This window comes from Pseudorasbora parva, chromosome 22, assembly GCF_024679245.1.
Source record: "Pseudorasbora parva isolate DD20220531a chromosome 22, ASM2467924v1, whole genome shotgun sequence".
Taxonomy (NCBI): Eukaryota; Metazoa; Chordata; class Actinopteri; order Cypriniformes; family Gobionidae; genus Pseudorasbora; species Pseudorasbora parva.
Window position 1 is genome coordinate 21,369,865 of NC_090193.1, and position 17,640 is coordinate 21,387,504.

The following is a 17,640-nucleotide window of genomic DNA, read 5'->3' on the forward strand; positions in this document are numbered from 1 at the left end:
TTTTTATTTAATGGTGCGTGACTGGCACCAATGTGAATAAAACACTGAAAGCTGTTGCCACTGCAATTTTACATCCGTTTAAAGTGTGAAAATGGCCTTTGTGTTTCTGAACGCACCCAGCTGTGCTTTGCAGCTTTCTATGGTCTTGTCCAGGTTGAGTTGGAAACGGCTTTTGATTTGTCTCTTTGGGGAGGTGAGGGAGGGCTGAGCCCCCTGCTGCTGTTGTTGCTGGACACTTTCACTCAGCTCCTTCAGGTCCATCTCTGCCTTACTACGATCTAGAAAAGAGATCACAAGGCTCTCACTAGACCATTATGAGCATATACGAGCATATGGCCTGAATTAAAGTTTTTGAGAGTGTTTACCAATTTTTTATTCACTAATATATCTGAAAATATATTTGGTTTTCATGACCCTGATGTGTCACTAGACATTAAGAAATCATGTTAATTTCAAATACTTATATCACTGACAACAGTAGTCCGGCCAGGATATTGTCATTTAAAAGTTGTTGTTGCAGCCCTCAACTGATGTTGATGTTGACATGTTGTGTTTTGGCCTGAAGCTCCACCCTCCAGCTATCAACCAAGTCAGTAGTGTTTCGCATCCAGGTTGCCAGCTCTACTCTAGTTACCACAGCTGCAGCTACAAACTTTCCTGCTGGATCCTGCAGCCTATCTGGCAACCTCAAATCAGTAGGGAGGGGGAGAGGGGATACACCTCTACAGCAGGCATGGATTTAGAAAGCAGAGGCCTAAACACAGTTTCTAAACAATTGTAATTTTATTAGAAACAGTAAAAGGGAGCTGTTGGTTTTTTATTGTAGGCCTATCTGGTCATAAAAATGAATTCAACATTAATATAATAAGTTCAGGGCCATAAGCAGGGCTTTAAAAAAGGCATAGTTAGGGGGGTTTGGGGGAATACTCCCCCGAGAAAATTTAGATTTTTCTGATCAACATATGTGCATTTTTAAGACGTTTGAAGGCCCCAAAAAATGTATAAAAATTATATTCTATACTTTTATAAACTGAGAAACCATAAGAAAAAGGTGAATAAACACTGAGTCAATGTTCAGAAAGTATTAATTATTATGTTTTGAACTATGTTGTATAGCTGCATTTTACGATGTGTTTGTTGTCAAACTTAACTTTATTTCTATTTAAATTAGAATTTTTATTGACATAATATTTTAGTTCCCTTTCGAAAGGGAACTCGAGCTGCGTCAGCTGACGCTATGGGGAACGCCTCCAGCGTGACCGGTGTCTGAGCTACTATCAAACCACAGCAATCCTATTGACCGGCGACAGCCTATGATGTCATCAAGGTGCGACCAGGAAGTATATAAGGGCGCCTTGCAAACATGACACCTGCATCTTCGTCTTCAGGGACTGTTTTTGTCTGAATGCTTCAAATCAAAGGTAATCCAGATTCATTTATTTTCTGCCTGGGATTAAGAGCATGCACAGTCAAGCTCTTGTGGAGTCATTTGTTCGATTGTGTGTAATGTGAGCGAAGTTTTCAATCCGAGATCGCTCCGTTCTCGTCTAGCGCTCTTCCTGAGGGAAGAGCGTTTTTGCATCTGAGATTAGTGATGTGATCCCCGCTCACGCTGAGGCTGAGCGCGGATGCACGTCACATTCCCTCGGATGGGGTCGCCGATCGCCGCGAGGGGATGTTTCCCTCCGGCGATCTAGCGACTGACGAGACTAATCACGAATGCTCGTAGGGATGGCTGGTGAGAAGGGAAATTAATTTCTCAGCCATCCTGACTGTGTATGCTGAGCCGATGGCTGTTATGAGCGCGCTGCATGCAGGCTGCGGCCGTCATGTGGGCGCATTAAAGGAGAGATCGCTCGTTTAAACGGAACGATCGGTTTCTCCCCGGCCATAAAACCGTCGGCTCAGTTGAGCTTTTCCATTCCTTCCTGATCTCCTGACTGAGATCGTGAGGGTATGGAAGAACCCATATTCAGTGTATTCACGGACATCAGCGGTGTTAAATGCTGATGTTTGGAGGATGGGTGTTCTAGCTCCAACCCTGCCATCTGAGCTTCTTTCAACTATGTTTCAAGAAGTTTAGATGGCGGGGCATACACGGCAGCGGGTCAGCCTGGTGCTACTTTTACGCCGTGTCGGTGTTGCAAGTATACTGGGAAGACCTGCTGAGGGATCTCAATCAGGGAAAATACCCTGACCCGCGGCGCAGCTGTGCGCCATATCAGCGATAGCAGGGCCTGAGGGCCAGTGTCACAGAAGCGCGGGTGGTGGTGTCCGAGGACCCGCACACCGCTGAGATCCGGGTCCCAGGCAGGCGGGAGGCGTCACGGTATACGGACCAGTGACGGGGCCTGAGTGCCAACATCGCCTCTCATGCTCCCCGCGGTTAAGGGCGGGGCGCAAAGAGGCGGACTCCCATATAAGAGGAATAGTATCACAACGCTGTTGGCGTGAAAGAAATATCCCTCCCTTAGGTGGGTGAGTTAAGAATTACATCTCATTTACTGCTCTTCTTCATTTTCTCCCCAGGCGCTTCTTACATCCGGCCCTGAGGGGGGCCATGACGATGATACTCTAGACCCCGCCTGGCTGGGCTGTGAGAAGCGCACCCTCAGGCGGTTGCGCTCCCAAACATGCATACTGTGAGTAAAACTTATGTGTGGATATCGTCGCGCAGGAGGCGAGCTGGTAAGTCCCCCTTGCGAGGGAAACATTTATTATTTATGTTGTGTGAGACTTCATGCTCCCCGCCAAGGGTTTGGGGATCACGGTATCGATGGAGGACACCATAGGGCCCTGTAGTTCCCCTGTCCGGTGGCTAGAACGATTTTTTAGATGCCGTTATGTGGCATGTCTAGAGCTAGCTTTGCTAGGAGAGAATAGCCGCCATTGTATGTACAGCTGTGCGAACAGTTTTTTTTTTTTGCCTTCTCTCTGTGTGATGAAGCAGTATTGAGGCAACCGCTCATTCTTGTAGGAATGTGCTGTTGTTTTAGGCGAGTGTGCTCTCCTAGTCAAACAGGAAGCTCTTAGCCACCCCAGGGTAAAGCGGTCAACGTTGCCCCTCGTGGAATTTCATAGACGGGAGGGTGAGTTTAGGCTTACGCACGAACTACAGATTTATGTCTAGCCTCGCAGGGCTTAGACGGAGTATTATTGAGGTTTTTTCGCTTCCCCGAGCCGCGTATAATACTCTTATGTAGGCTGGCCCTCTCCGGGCCACTGCATCGGTTGGCCTAGGCTTTTGCGGGATGGTGGGCATTTCTTTCCAAAGAAGGAAAGTAATTATCGCCCGAGGCCCTCGGTTTGAATATTGCAGGGCATTTTCTTTCGCATCCCTAGTCAGCCTCCTCTTACATTAGAGTCGTCCGGCCAAGGCCCGCCCCCTTCTCTGCGTTTTGGGGTTTTTAGTAATGCAGGTTGGTGTGAAGCAGAATGAACAGCGACTTAGCCAGTGGTCGTGGGGCGGGGTTTGGCGTCCCACGCTTGTACGCAGGTGGGCTATTTTTGCGAAAACCCCGCTTTCCAGAGCTTGTTGTGGCTGCCACCTTCTGGCGGCCCCTGGCCCCATCCTGGAGGATGTTGGGCCGGTGGGTAGCATATTTGTGAATATTTTTTTGCCCTCTGCTCTGTGTCTTCTGCTCCACCTTTTAGGGCTCGGGTTGAGCTGCACTCGCAACCTGCGTGCTTCGTAATGGTTCGGTCGGATGCTCCCCTGGAAGCCGAAGCATTGCCATGGCTGACGCCCTAGCGTGAACGGTAGGCCGCTGCATGAAGGAAGAGCGGCCGCCCTGACGCAGGTGACGTAAGTTGTACTCCCCTCGCTTTGAGGGTCTAGGTACTTTCTGCTGAGTACACTGCTTTTGGCAATGTGTTTAGGCTATGTCTGTAGGCACTGCCGGATGGGACTGCATGGAGGACCCCGTGAGCCTCCGGGATGAAGCCAGCCCCGGGAGGGGCATGGGCTACCAGCTGGCTGTGAGCAGCCAGCTTGGGCAGTCCTGGCAGTGGACTCTGAGCAGGAGGCCTCAGCAGGCCTCCTTGCGGGTGAGTCGCGACATCGGGCCAATGTGCGCCTGGGAGGAATATCCCCGACGATGTCGGCTTCAGCAGTACCTCGTCGACAAGCAGGACCATCATGGCCTCCCTGGGGTGATTCCCCAGGTGGTAACTGGATGTCTAGGTCTTCGTCAGCCAAGCAGACAGCCACTGTCAGCCCGACTTGGAGCGGCCAGCATTCATCCGACCTGCCAGCGAGGATTCGTCGCTGGCATGGCTACAAGCCCAGTTAGTAGGCCTCCCTAGGCCTCCCTGAGGGCCTGCTGGGGTGCAGCAGGCCTTGCCGGGCTTCCCTTGAGGGGGTATTCCCGTGCTTCAGGTGTTAGACGGCAGGTAGTAGGCCTCACCAGGCCTCCCTGAGGGCCTGCTGTGGTAGCAGTAAGCCTCGTCTGGCTTCCCCCAAGGGGTCGTTCCTGGGCTTCAGTCACTGGATGATAGGTAGTAGGCCTCGCGGGGCCTCCCTGAGGGCCTGCTGGGATGCAGCAGGCCTCATCTGGCTTCCCCTGAGGGGGTACTCCAGGGAACTAGCGCTGGATAACAGTTCCTGGGTTCCAGTCACCAGATGGCAGGTAGCAGGCCTCACCAGGCCTCCCGGAGGGCCTGGTGGGTTGCAGCAAGCCTCATCTGGCTTCCCCTGAGGGGGTGGTCCAGGGCCTCGGCCACTGGGTGACAGGGATTAGGCCTCGCTAGGCCTCCCGGAGGGTGAGCCCCGGTTCCCGGTTCCTATGACAGTGAGCATGGTTGCTAGCCAGGGCGGCTAGCATGATCTGCTATCAGGTAGCAGGCCTCACCAGGCCTCCCTGAGGTCGTTCCCTGGTCTCAGTGCCGGCTACGAGTAGCCTGGCAAGTAGTAGGCCCTGCGGGGCCTCCCAGGGGGAATGAGTTCCTTGGACGGAGACACATAACTGGCTCAAGCTGACAGCTAGTGGTTCCTGCCATCAGGCTTCGGTCCTAGCCGGCAGCACCTGATGGCGGGCGCATACTCTAGCACGACGAGTTTACACTGCTGCTATGCGGTCCTTACAGGACAGGGACTTGCATAGGTTGCCTACAGCATGGTACCTACCAGGCAGGCTTAAGAGCTCCCCTCTAATGTGACCAGAGGGGGAGTGGTTCAGGCATTTCAGTTGAATTTGCTTGTCCTGACAGTTGTCACTGCCAGTAGGCATGCACTCCCCTCGGCATGGCGGCGTGGGTATATCGTTCCCCATAGCGTCAGCTGACGCAGCTCGAGTTCCCTTTCAAAAGGGAACGTCCCCGGTTACGACTGTAACCTTAGTTCCCTGAGAACAGGGAACGAGACGCTGCGTCACTTTTGCCATGCCTCGGGGCCTGCCTGCGAACAGTCCCTTCAGACGAAGAAGCTGGTGTCATGTTTGCAAGGCGCCCTTATATACTTCCTGGTCGCACCTTGATGACATCATAGGCTGTCGCCGGTCAATAGGATTGCTGTGGTTTGATAGTAGCTCAGACACCGGTCACGCTGGAGGCGTTCCCCATAGCGTCAGCTGACGCAGCGTCTCGTTCCCTGTTCTCAGGGAACTAAGGTTACAGTCGTAACCGGGGACGTTTTTTTCTTTTCTTTCTATTAGCCTATATCAGATAACATTTTAATCTGTCATATGCTCATATTATACCACGTAGGCTACTCCACCTATGGGGCAGGTTGTCACATTTTACTTCCATTTCAGGGTAAATCAAGAAAAAAGTATAGACTGTATTACTGAAACAAAACCACGTAATTGTACTAGACGTGTGAAATCAATGTGGGGAACAATAAATACTCTGAACACCAAGTGGATTTACACAAACTGAGACAGAATGTGAAAAATTCACATTCTGCCTAATCTGATGAAATCACTTTCATTAATGTTTATTTTCCCCTCACATTGACAAAATATGTTACATTAGAAAAAAATACATTATGAATCCCCTGAATTAGGAAATTTGCGCTAAGTATCTTCTGTGAATGTAAAGCCCGCCTACTTTGATTTGATTGGTCCTCTCAAATGTACGGTAATATTTTGATGAGCGGTGACAAACTGCTGAGGCAGCTCTGATAAGAAGTGGTTGGTGCTGTGCTGTATCATTGCAATACTAAAATAGTGTTAATACTATATTATTCATTTATTTCACAACATTTATTATATAGCCTACATTTCAGGGAAATACCGAGGTCCGGACCACAGTGATCTCATCATAGCTGGCTAGGGTTACGTGATTTAAAAAGCAACATCATAACGGGGACAGACAAGTGGTGAAATCAAAAAAATAAAATATTTAGGTGGGTCGGACTCTGTGGACGCAGATGGAAGGCTTATGTGCCGATCCGGGCATCTATAATAATCTAAGGGGAAAAAGTAATTGATAGGCCAACATTTCTTGAGGCTGTCAAGCTGGTAATGTACGTTAATCTACACGTCAACGCCGTGTTTCTGCCGCTTTCAGAAAAAAAGTGACTTTTGAAAAAAGACTTGAAAAAAGTGGAAATGGTTGGAATATTACTCCTAATTAAATCCTCTCTGCTATCCTTCTCCCTTTTAGCTTTCCATTTTGTGGCTCCACTGCTACCGTTTTTTTTAACCATGTTGGTTGTTTATTCAATGTCTTTTTTCACACTATCTTGTACTTCTACCACCTGTCTTGCCGCTATCAACAGTTTCCGCATGCTGATGACTCATCATTGTCATCATCAGACAGCCAAAAAGCTAATCATGATTTTTTTTTTTGTGTGTGTGCAAATAAATTATTGTTAATTTAATTTAATCCAATAATAAATGTAAAAAAAGTAAAAAATAAAAAAATAAAAAATAAAAATTATGACGCTTGGAGGCCCCCGGGCACCTGCCCAGTCGGCCCGGTGGTAAATCCAGCCTTGCTCTACAGTAATTTGAAAGTGATCGCAGTACAGGTTTTGGCAACAATCTTACATACACTTCCTTTAAACAATCAAAGAAAACAATCAATAGATTAATCAGCTGATGGAGGTTTACCAAGGTTGAGGTTGAGGATGCTGCCAGTGGTGGGGGTCTTCTCCTGTTTAACCGGGGTGCTGGGAGCTGGTGAGTGGAAGGGTTTAGGGCTCTCTAAGGTGTTGCCTGTGAGACCTGCTCTAGGAGGGGCAGGCGATGCTGTAAGAGTAGAAATGAGCTTTAATAATACATACCGTATTGTGTCTACAACTATAGCAGTACATGTTTTTGGCAGGTTGCAATGTGTTTGACAAGTAGACCTTGACATTGACAAATGTGCAACGCAGCAGTGTGCATGTTTCGCTCAGTTATATACCAGTGCAATCCAGTGACTCCTCTCCAGTGCTATAATGGGGTAGGGCTGCTCTAGCATGACCTTTCTCTGCAGTCTCCTGTTCTCCATCAGATCCCGTATGGGCAGAGGAGTTAGTGCTCATTGGTGAACGAGGCATATCAGTCAATGAGATTCGTCTTCCAGTCCCGCCCCCTATGCTCCCACTGGACACCATGCTCTTGCCCACGAGCAACTTAGGAGATGCTGTCACATCAAAGCTGAACTTGATCTTCTCAAGCTTTTCAGGTTTGATGGAGCCTGCGCCAGGATTTCCCGGGTCCAGGAGCATCTGGAACTGGTTGTCTGGTGTGTAGGGTGTGCGGAATGGGGCATAATTGAAGACTCCAAATTTTTTGCGGATGTTTTCTACATACACTTCCATCTCCTGCATGGCACTGTTGAATATGCTCTTGGTCTTTTTCACTGAGAAGGGAATCTCTTTGGACATGAGGTAGCAGTTGTTAATAGGAACCCAGGCCCTATATATTAAACCAAAAAAAATAAAACAGAGTTAAGTTATGCTTGACCCACAACTGTTAATTATATCTATAAATTATTTGAAATGTTAAGTTTTTTAACCTCTGTTTTTACCTAACTTGAAATGCAGACCAATCAAAATATATTTGTTTAAAGGGGTCATGAATTGAGAAATCAACTTTTCATTCAGCCTTTGATATATAAAAGTTCATTGTGTTATAAGAATATCCTGTAAATTTTGGAGTTAAAAACTTCCTTGTTAGTCAGAGAAAAGCTTTTATTGACACCAGGCCCAACAAACAGTCAATCTCAGAATGTGCCAAGCTGTAACGCCAGAGTGTGGTCGAAACACCACCTCAACAGAAGATGATGAACGCCTGCCCAACATCCTGGGGCAAAGTCGTCAGGAAGCCCGAAAAAAAAAAACGGAAGCCCGTCGGCAGGCCGGTGAATCTTAAATTGTGAAATAGCATTCCTTTCTTGATGTGCCTTGTTCACTCTCTTGACTTGATATTTGAAGAAAAATAGAATAGCGCAAGTTTTGATCATACTGATTCGTCTAACTCTGCAGTGAGGCTTGTGCGTGGGTGTGCGTTAGCTATGCATGGTTATATATATGCGTTTATATCCACCGATCGGGCGGGCCAAGTAATAAAAAATAACATTCCAATTAATTGCGGGTGGATGAGAGATAAATCACTGTTTGTTTAATAAAAACATTTTGCAAGCCCTGTGAGGGCAAATAATTCCGGTTGCCATTTTCCCACACACTTTCATAACAATTCCTCACATGTACTCTGTATAATATCCAAAACTTATTCAATAATAGCAGTGGACGTTTATTTCCAAGTCTTCAATGCGGTAGCCCCATTATAAACGATCGTTCCATGAGAGAGGCTCAAAACCGGGGTAGAAAATTGCCTATTACTTATTCATTATGATGTTTATGAATGTAAAAACCACACAGACATCATTGGTTGACCTCAGACAATAGTATAACAAAATTAAAAAGCCAGTTCATGACCCCTTTAAAAAAAGACCCCTGTTTAAAAAACAGTCTATGCACTGCAACAAAATAAATCCATATTTAAAACAATTTGCACACTGTGCACAAGGAAGCTCAGTGACGTCTATTTTCATGTCTTTTTCAGATTAATCAATTATTCAGATGGGCTATCAAAATATGCATTTATGTGTTGATGCTCACTTCTGATTATGACTACAACTCAGATTAACCTAGAGCAAATTAAGTTATTGATTGACGTTTTGCCACATATCGGATGGTCATTACATGGTTCAATGGTTCCTCACCTGTCGTGCTGCCCAAAGAACCGTGCATCCACTTGTCCATCTTTGTCTCGAAGAGCTTTGGCAGGCCAAAATGGGAATCCCTTCAGTTTGGCCCAGACCAGAGGGTGGGGGTTGCTCTGATGCACACACATATTTCATGAACAGATGGGTAACTCACTCTGGTTACTATGTGAAGAAGGAATTTCATTTTGTTTAGTGTAAAACACTCACACATGGTTCACAAAACCAGTTGTCCCTTTTCTGGCATGCAGAGAGATAGCACTCTGGACAGACCTCTATCTCATTCATCTGAAAGGTAATTGGTGTTTAAAAACTGGCACTAGACAAAGTATATACATATTTCGATTTACAATTCTTATAATTTATAATACATACTTCATGCTCACAGATTTTCACAATAACTTTAGCCGTTGCTGTAAGTTTATGGTTGCCTAAGAAAAAAACAGATGGAAACAGTTTTAACATAACATAAACACTCAGCAGAAACTAATTTGGCAATTGTCTGGAACCGATAACAACCAACCTCCATTATAAATTATACAATTGTGCAAAATCCACTTCACGTCAGCCAGGAAAGCCTCAGTGGAGCCGTACATTTTCTTTTTGATATTCTGAATAGGAACAAAAAGTGAAAATACTAATGAAACCCTTTCATAACATGCCAGACAATATACATTCCTAAAATTTGAAAATAATTATTTTTCTGGATCAAATACTTCACTTTCACCTTTTCTAAAGTGCAGAGATCCATGGGATGAAATATATACTCTGCATAATCAGGATGCTGTTCCAATGACACTGGCTTCTGAAATGGTTCCGTCTTGTAAAAGAGAGGTATTTTGTTATTGAAGTTCACCCAAAAATGTAAATTATTTACTAATTTCATGTCTTTTGATATTTGAATGATTTTCTTTCTTCCATAGTACATAAAATAAATATTTAGCAGAATATTCAAGCTGTTCTTTATACAATGAAAGTGAGTGGTTACCATGGATATTAGTCATGATTATGTTTTTTTGTTTTTAAATAAATAAATAAAAATCAAAAATCATATGGTTTCAAAAGATCTGAGATGTATTGATTAAATTCTTCTGACAGCGATTTTTGATGCTTCTTGTGCTAGTCACTTTACAGATAAAGTTCAGCATAAATATATTTTTTGTGTTCCACAGAAGAAAGAGCAACATCAGAGTGAATAAAAGAACTGTCCCTTTAAGAAAAATCTTATCTAAAGTGCAATATTGCCCTCAGTGTCTTTGCATGACTGGTATTGAGCAGATCACATTTCCCTTTACTACCTCCACCAACTACACCATTTAGACTATAGGCCAAGGTAGTAATACTATATGACTGCTACGACATGAAGACTCCAAACACTAGGGAACAAAAAGGGTGGGGAATACAGCTAGGTGATTTCTGCAGGACATCTGTTTTCACATTATCGCATTATCTGTCATACAGTAAAATATATGGTTTTTGAAAGTAAAAACTATGAATTACCATATAATTTACAGTAAACAGTAAAGGGACATTCCCAGAAGTCCCTGCATGACAATGACATGATATTTTTAATAAATAATTTTGTTATTAGTAATCTACATTGGGGTGTTTTGTGTTACATTTACTGTTATTTAGTGTATGATTAAGTCATGCATGTTACTCTATTGGTGTTTTGTCTTTGTGTTTATGACCCTGTTTATTGTTTACTGGCCATTTATGATGAACTCTGATTCATCATGTGGATTTGTTTAGTGTCACCTATAGTGGTTATAAGTACATTTTAAGGTAAAAAGCATATTTAAATTTTAATCGTTCAAGTAGCAGGGTATAATCACTTAATGATATAATGGACATGCATTAAAGTGGTTTAGATCATACCTGTCTGACCGTTACCATTTTGTTTTATGTAAATGGAAAATTATCTCATTTAACACAAGCAAAGTAGTGCTTTATAGGCTTTATAGTGTTTTAGGCTCTCTGCTTTTTCCAAATATGAGATTCCTTTTCATTAAGTGTGTTAAAGATATGACTGGTCATCCAACAAAATGTTTCCACTATTAAATTTAGATAAGACAGATATATTATTTATTGGACCCCAAAAAACTATACATAAATGTCCTTAGAATACAATTTGCATCTAGAAGGAGCTACTGTTGCTTTATCCTCTATAGTTAAAGATCCAGGTGTTAGACAGCAACTAGTCTTTTGAAAATCATATTTCGCATTGTTATCTGTTTCTGATGCAGAAACCCTAGTTCATTCATTCATGACCTTTAGATTACTGTAATGCATTACAAGGTTGCTGCCCAGTTGCATCCTTAATAAAAAACCTCCATTTTGGACATGGAGGAAAAACCTCCATGCCCAAATGCAGCTGCTAGAGTTCCTACCACATCAAGACAATACAATAGTATCACCTCTACACTGGTTACCTATTAAGTTTTGTATTATGAAGTATTGCTACAGACCTTTTTTTCGGGCCTGTGTGTTTAACCGATCTTCTATTATGCTACAACCCATCACACTCCTCAAGGTCACAAAACTCTTTTAAAACGACTGCAAAGTCCACAAAAGGTGTTAGAGCATTTTCACATTAAGCTTTTCTACAAAAGCCTTCCTGAGAATGTTTTCTGTAAAGCTGCTTTGAAACAATATGTATTGTGAAATTTAATTGAATTAATGACAAATACGGTTAAAAGTTGTAATATCCTTGTACAAATATGTTACCTGTAATTTTGGAAACATTATTATTGTTTTATAATAAAACCACCAAAACTTTTCATGCTTTCATGCAACCAAAACAAACTTAATTATGATGTGAAAGCAACACTAAAGAGCATTATTGAGACATTAATGAAGTGTCTCAGGTGTGCTTTAATTTTAAACTAATTTCATGTTAAAAAAAGTGGGAAAATGTTACCATTTTGTACCATTCCTTTGCTTTTGCACTAGATCTGGGCATAACTCTCTAATGTAAACTAAATCTTGTATCTGCTGAAGGAGGACCATCAAGTCATGAAACTTACACCTGGCTGCTTCATCTTTTGGAGAGCAAACTTCAGCAGGAAGGAGAGCTGTTCCAATGTGAGCATCGTCATAGCTTTACTCTGGGTCTCAATGCACTCTGCCACTGTTATTTTCTGTAAAGAAAAGAGAAAGTCAACGTGAAATCAAAATTGATGATTCTTAATTTTGATGGAGTATTGCAAAATAATAATTATTATTAATGATGATTAAACTGTGCACATGATATTTTCAAAATGTGTCCTTGTAATCTTTAATCAAAATAACTTTCCCTCCCTCCGGCAGCACATCTGTTCTCTGATGTGCTTACTCGCATTAGGGCGGGACAACCTGTCACTCACATAAAATGAAATCACAGCAATAGCAAACCACAACCATCCAATGATCTGATCAATTCCAGATGGACAAAATCAATAATCGCCCTACAATTTTCTTGTTTAAGAAGCCATCTCACTCAGATATACATTACAATAGAGAAGAAAAGAATATTGCATATGTCATGCTTCTTTAAATCAGCACTAGGTAACTTTTACTCTCATGGTCCCCCTACAGTTGGGAAAAAATATTGTCCTCTACTACTGTCGTAAACTCTTTCATACTTTTCATATTTTGCATGCGTGCATTTGTTGACATGACAAAAACCATGATAGCCCTGAACTAATGATGAGCGGGTCGTCTCATAAGCCGCGGACCCCGTATGTCTATTTAATGGTCGCGGGTGCGGGATGGGGCGGGTTGTAAAATATATACAGTGGTGCGAGGTGGGACAAATAATTTCATAAATGCGGGACCCGTGGGTTGGAAAAAAAGCAGACCCGCGCATCACTAACAGTTACCCTGAACACGTTCACATGCAGGAGTTCTGCTTGCGTTGCATGTGAAATGTCTGCATCCCAGGTACAGTGGCATGTTTCAGCATGTCATATGAATATCATTTCATGTTTGATTTTTTTCAAATGCCTAATGATCGCGATGCTCACGTTTACAAGCCAGCGTCATTATAGTAGCCTATAGTCTATTGGTTACCGTTTTACACAATCTATGACACTTCAATTCAATGTTTGAGTGGTAGGTAATAATAACCATAGCATGCTGACTTGGCTGTCATGCTTCGGTCGGGCACGCCTCCTTCAGCTCACGCCAACGAGCAAACGCTGGCCCAAATGTTGATCCTCGTCCTGCCTTTAATCCGATAACTTTTTCGTTTCCGCTTATTGCTTTCCTCCAACAAAACCTTTGCTTTCTTATTTTTCTGTGCTGCTTTGGACATGACATGACAATAACATCCGACAAACAAACGATAGTTGGGCTCGCACGTCCTAATGTAAGGAAGTGGGGGTGGTGGTGGAAGTGACGTATATGCCGTAAAGCAGTTGAATTTTGTATTTCTTTTTGTTCTCGGGTTACTACCAGAAACCCGAAGATTAAAAGTACGATTAAAAACGATACAGACCCCGTCAGGCTACGGCAGAGGTGTCAATCAACCTATTTTAAGTCAATGTACAAGTCTTGAAAATATATTACGAAGGTTGAAATGTTACCTAGTGCTGATTTAAACCTTTCTTTATATACAAATATTAAAGAGATGTTTGCATATCATAAACCCAATTTTCGTATTTCTTTTGAATAAGTTTTAAAAATGAATCGAAACCAATCTACACAAATGTGTCATTAAGAAATCCTTGTCATGGGATACGACTGCCCCCATTTATACTTCAGCTTGTAGGCTATGTTTAGTATACAGCAACATTTCCAAAAGTTTGGCCAATCAAAAAGAGGTAATTTACATACAGTATAGAACTCTTAAAGATGCAGACTGCTCTCTGTTTAATTCAAGGCAGTGGCTATTTACACTTAAGTCCCTTTCACACTGAGATTCCGGCAAATACACAGATAATGCGACCCGGCATTTGTTCCCGGGCCGTTAGATTCGGTCCATTCACACTGCCAGCGAAATACCGTAATATGTGCGCTTTCACATTCACACACAACCCGTAACGGTCCCGGATCGAGTTGACACGTGATGTGGATGTGACGTATAATGGTGAGCGATCTCAGCATCAGCGCGGATAGTAAGGAGCTCCGTGGTCTCGACTTGTGTCCAGTTTGCGCACATTTCTGCTTGTTTAATTTTAGTTTCTTTTGTATACGAGCACTCTCTGCGTTTAAAACATCGACTAGCTCTTCTGGCACTGCAGGGTTGTATTATTGAAAAAACAAGCTCTAGGAGTCGCACGATAACTAAGTACACGTTGCGGCATTAGTTTTGGCTTTTGTTCACACAGCGCTCGTCCCGGGTCGAATCCCGCAATGTTCCTAGGTCCCCGACCCGGGTTCAATTCGGTAATCAATTCCGGGACGTGGTTGCTTTCACACAGAAGGCGACCCGGCAATGTTCCGGGAATATTGCGGGTCCGACGTGCAGTGTGAAAGGGGCTTAAGTGAAAATAGGATATTTTAAATAGCAATATTTACATACAATTTTGCAGCATTTTCCAAGCAATATGCTATGTACAAAAAGTGAAACTATGAATAGATTCTATTTACACTATGTAAAAATAGCCTTTTTTGCAGTTAGTGCTATTTATAGCAGATACTATTTGCACCTGAGTGTTGTTGTACATTAAATGGTATGTGATAATAACATGTAAATGAGTGTAATTGATTACATTTATTAAAATCATTTAATGGATTCTGCCTTATTGGAACAATAAAGCCCGCCGTACACCTAGACCTAACCCAAACTTAAACACAAATTAGACATTTTATTTCCACTTTTAGAATATTTTCTTAAAGGAAGTGTATGTAAGATTGTGGCCAAAACTGGTACTTCAATCACTTTCAAATGACTGTAGAGAGTGTATCCCCTCTCCCCCTCCCCATGACTCGAGGTTGCCAGATAGGCTGCAGGATCCAGCAGGAAAATTTGTAACTGCAGCTGTGGTAACTAGAGCAGATCTGGCAACCCAGATGCCGAAACACTACTGACTTTGTGATTGGAGGGTGGAGCTTCAGGCCAAAACACATGTCAACATCAACATCAGTTGAGGGCTGCAACAACAACTTTTAAATGACAATATCCTGACCGGACTACTGTTGTCAGTGATATAAGTATCTGAAATGAACATGATTTCTTAATGTCTAGTGACATATCAGGGCCATTTTATGATTAACTGAAATACATTTCTTACATACATTTCCTTTAATTTTTACTGAAAAGAAATGCCTTTTCACATTCGGCAAAAGGTGGATTCGACTCGGGCCGATTTGTGTGAAAACGTGCAACCATGCACCCAAGCCCAACACTATTGCTACTATTGACAAGTGTTTTCTGTAAATGTGTCTGGTCCAACCAGGACTAGATATACACACTAAACTAACTAAAAATCTGCATTAAGATTTTTTTTTTTAGACAAAGTGAAGCCCCATGAGCCAGTACCTCACATTCAGGGCAGAACCAGTCTCCTTCAGGCTCTGCAGCCAGTTTGAGGCACTTAGCATGGTAGACGCGCGGGCAGAGCTCACAGCAGAGCACCTGGCCCTCGCGGTGACACACCCAGCAGTAGAAGTCATTCCGCCCGTCCTGCGGTACAACATCAACAGGGTCTGTGGTGAGTGCGGGCTGCTTCACATAGTAAAAGGGACCATGTCTTAGTTCTGACTGGAATGCGGGCGAGAGAAACAGAGGGTCGGGGTTTTAAAACATGGGTATTAAAGTTAACAAGACAAAACAAACAGACACAAAGGTTATCAATCAGGGAGTGGCATGGGAGGACAGGCGAGAGCAAATGTAGACGAATGGGCACTGAATAAATTGCATTTCAATCTGTAACATGAAGGTAAATGCATTCTTGTTAGAGGCAGAAACAAGCTATAGGCCTAATAATTCATTGCAGCTGCATCAACATGAATCATGCTCTGTCCCTGGACACACATTTCTGCTTAGCTTGCATGACAGCCACCTGCCTTGCATTTGTTTGGCTGAGCTCATTATCTGTCTCATAAAACTGAAGACGAGGGCCTTAGGTTGTTTGTGAAAATTAATGTCACTGTTGAAAGATGGCAGGTTTTTGGATTCCCTGCAAAAAATGTAGGAAGTGACTCAAGAGGGTTTATCAATAGCAGATACCAGGGCTTAATATTAAGGATGGTCTGTTTGCATACATCTGTGGTGATGCAATGGCCAAATCAGTAAAAAAAAAAAATTCAACTTATACCAACATATGATATTAATATATCGATTAATATATTGATACAACTCTTGACACTATAACAGCCTTATTAAACTGACCTTGCAAATGAATATTAATTTAATTATTTTCACTTTGAGGATATCAGTCATTTTTATCCTTTAGATGTAGCTTTAATTTGTATGAATATGTAAATATATTATTAATATTAGTAGTAGAACTAGTAGTATTTGAATTATAAAGGCTTTGTATAAATACCATATGTAAATCTATTATTATTATTATTATTATTATTATTATTCAAATTATAAATCCTTATCAAAAAGTTATTTTTAAAAAATAAGATTAAACTGTTTATTAATTTTTAAAATAAATATAAATGTACTCTGCACCTGACACAGAATTTAAAAAATGCTTTATATTTGTGAAGAAATTGAATATTGCTTTTTAAATATAAATATTATTTGATTTGATTTAAATAATCGAATTGTATTCGTTTTCAAAAAGTGTTTTGATTTTTTCAAAATTATTATTTTTATGCATTCCATAAGTTAAAAAGTATGAACAAGCAAGATTCAAATATGGGGTTTACATTTTAAAAATTGTATGATAAATATATAAACTTGGCCTAAAACACATTTGGTTTATTAGTAATATTATTTAAATCCCATTATTTTTTCATTTATACATGACTGATAAATATGCATAACATTTAGGTTATTTAATAAAAATGCTTACTCGAAATGAATGTATATTTTATATGGAATTAAAATACATTAAAATTATATGATTATATTATATGATCAAATTATATGATTTTGAAAATTTTAATTTTTTTAATATATTTTTTACAAACTATTTTCTAACAGAATACCGATATTGCATTATTAATTGACAAACCTGTTGGCAGATTTAGATTTTGGAACGGACACATTTCTATTATTTACCCAATAAATCTCAAAGTGGCCAAAAATCACCCAGTTACCCCCTCTTGCTGAAATATTATGCTACATGACACAAGTACAGTCTGGTCGATAGTTCTTATTATATTATTTGTGAGATGTAGACTTGCTTAGAGGGGTCCTTAAACACAGTTTGACAATCGGGTTTAAGGGGGGGTGAAATGCTGTTTCATGCATACTGAGCTTTTTACACTGTTAAAGACTTGGATTCCCATCCTAAACATGGACAAAGTTTAAAAAAAATAAGTTGGATGTTTGATGGAGTATTTATGTGTCAATAATACTCCTTCTGGTTTCTCACGAGATTCTGA

General features: G+C 41.8%; 1 protein-coding gene across 5 annotated transcripts in view; it reads right to left on the bottom strand.

Annotated features, from left to right (window-relative positions):
• Nucleotides 1-17,640, bottom strand: part of zmynd8 (zinc finger, MYND-type containing 8) — a 42,260-nt gene that overhangs the window by 15,512 nt on the left and 9,108 nt on the right. For 3 of the 5 annotated variants that reach the window (XM_067431696.1, XM_067431694.1, XM_067431695.1), the window contains exons 4-13: nt 15,617-15,838; nt 12,180-12,293; nt 9,881-9,973; nt 9,677-9,764; nt 9,529-9,584; nt 9,364-9,441; nt 9,154-9,269; nt 7,348-7,844; nt 7,053-7,190; nt 117-278 (exon numbers count right to left, since the gene is read on the bottom strand). In XM_067431696.1, coding sequence (XP_067287797.1) covers nt 117-278; nt 7,053-7,190; nt 7,348-7,844; nt 9,154-9,269; nt 9,364-9,441; nt 9,529-9,584; nt 9,677-9,764; nt 9,881-9,973; nt 12,180-12,293; nt 15,617-15,838 — 1,564 coding nt within the window. The remainder of the gene's footprint in view (nt 1-116; nt 279-7,052; nt 7,191-7,347; nt 7,845-9,153; nt 9,270-9,363; nt 9,442-9,528; nt 9,585-9,676; nt 9,765-9,880; nt 9,974-12,179; nt 12,294-15,616; nt 15,839-17,640) is intronic. The other 2 variants (XM_067431697.1, XM_067431698.1) reach the window with 2 other exon arrangements.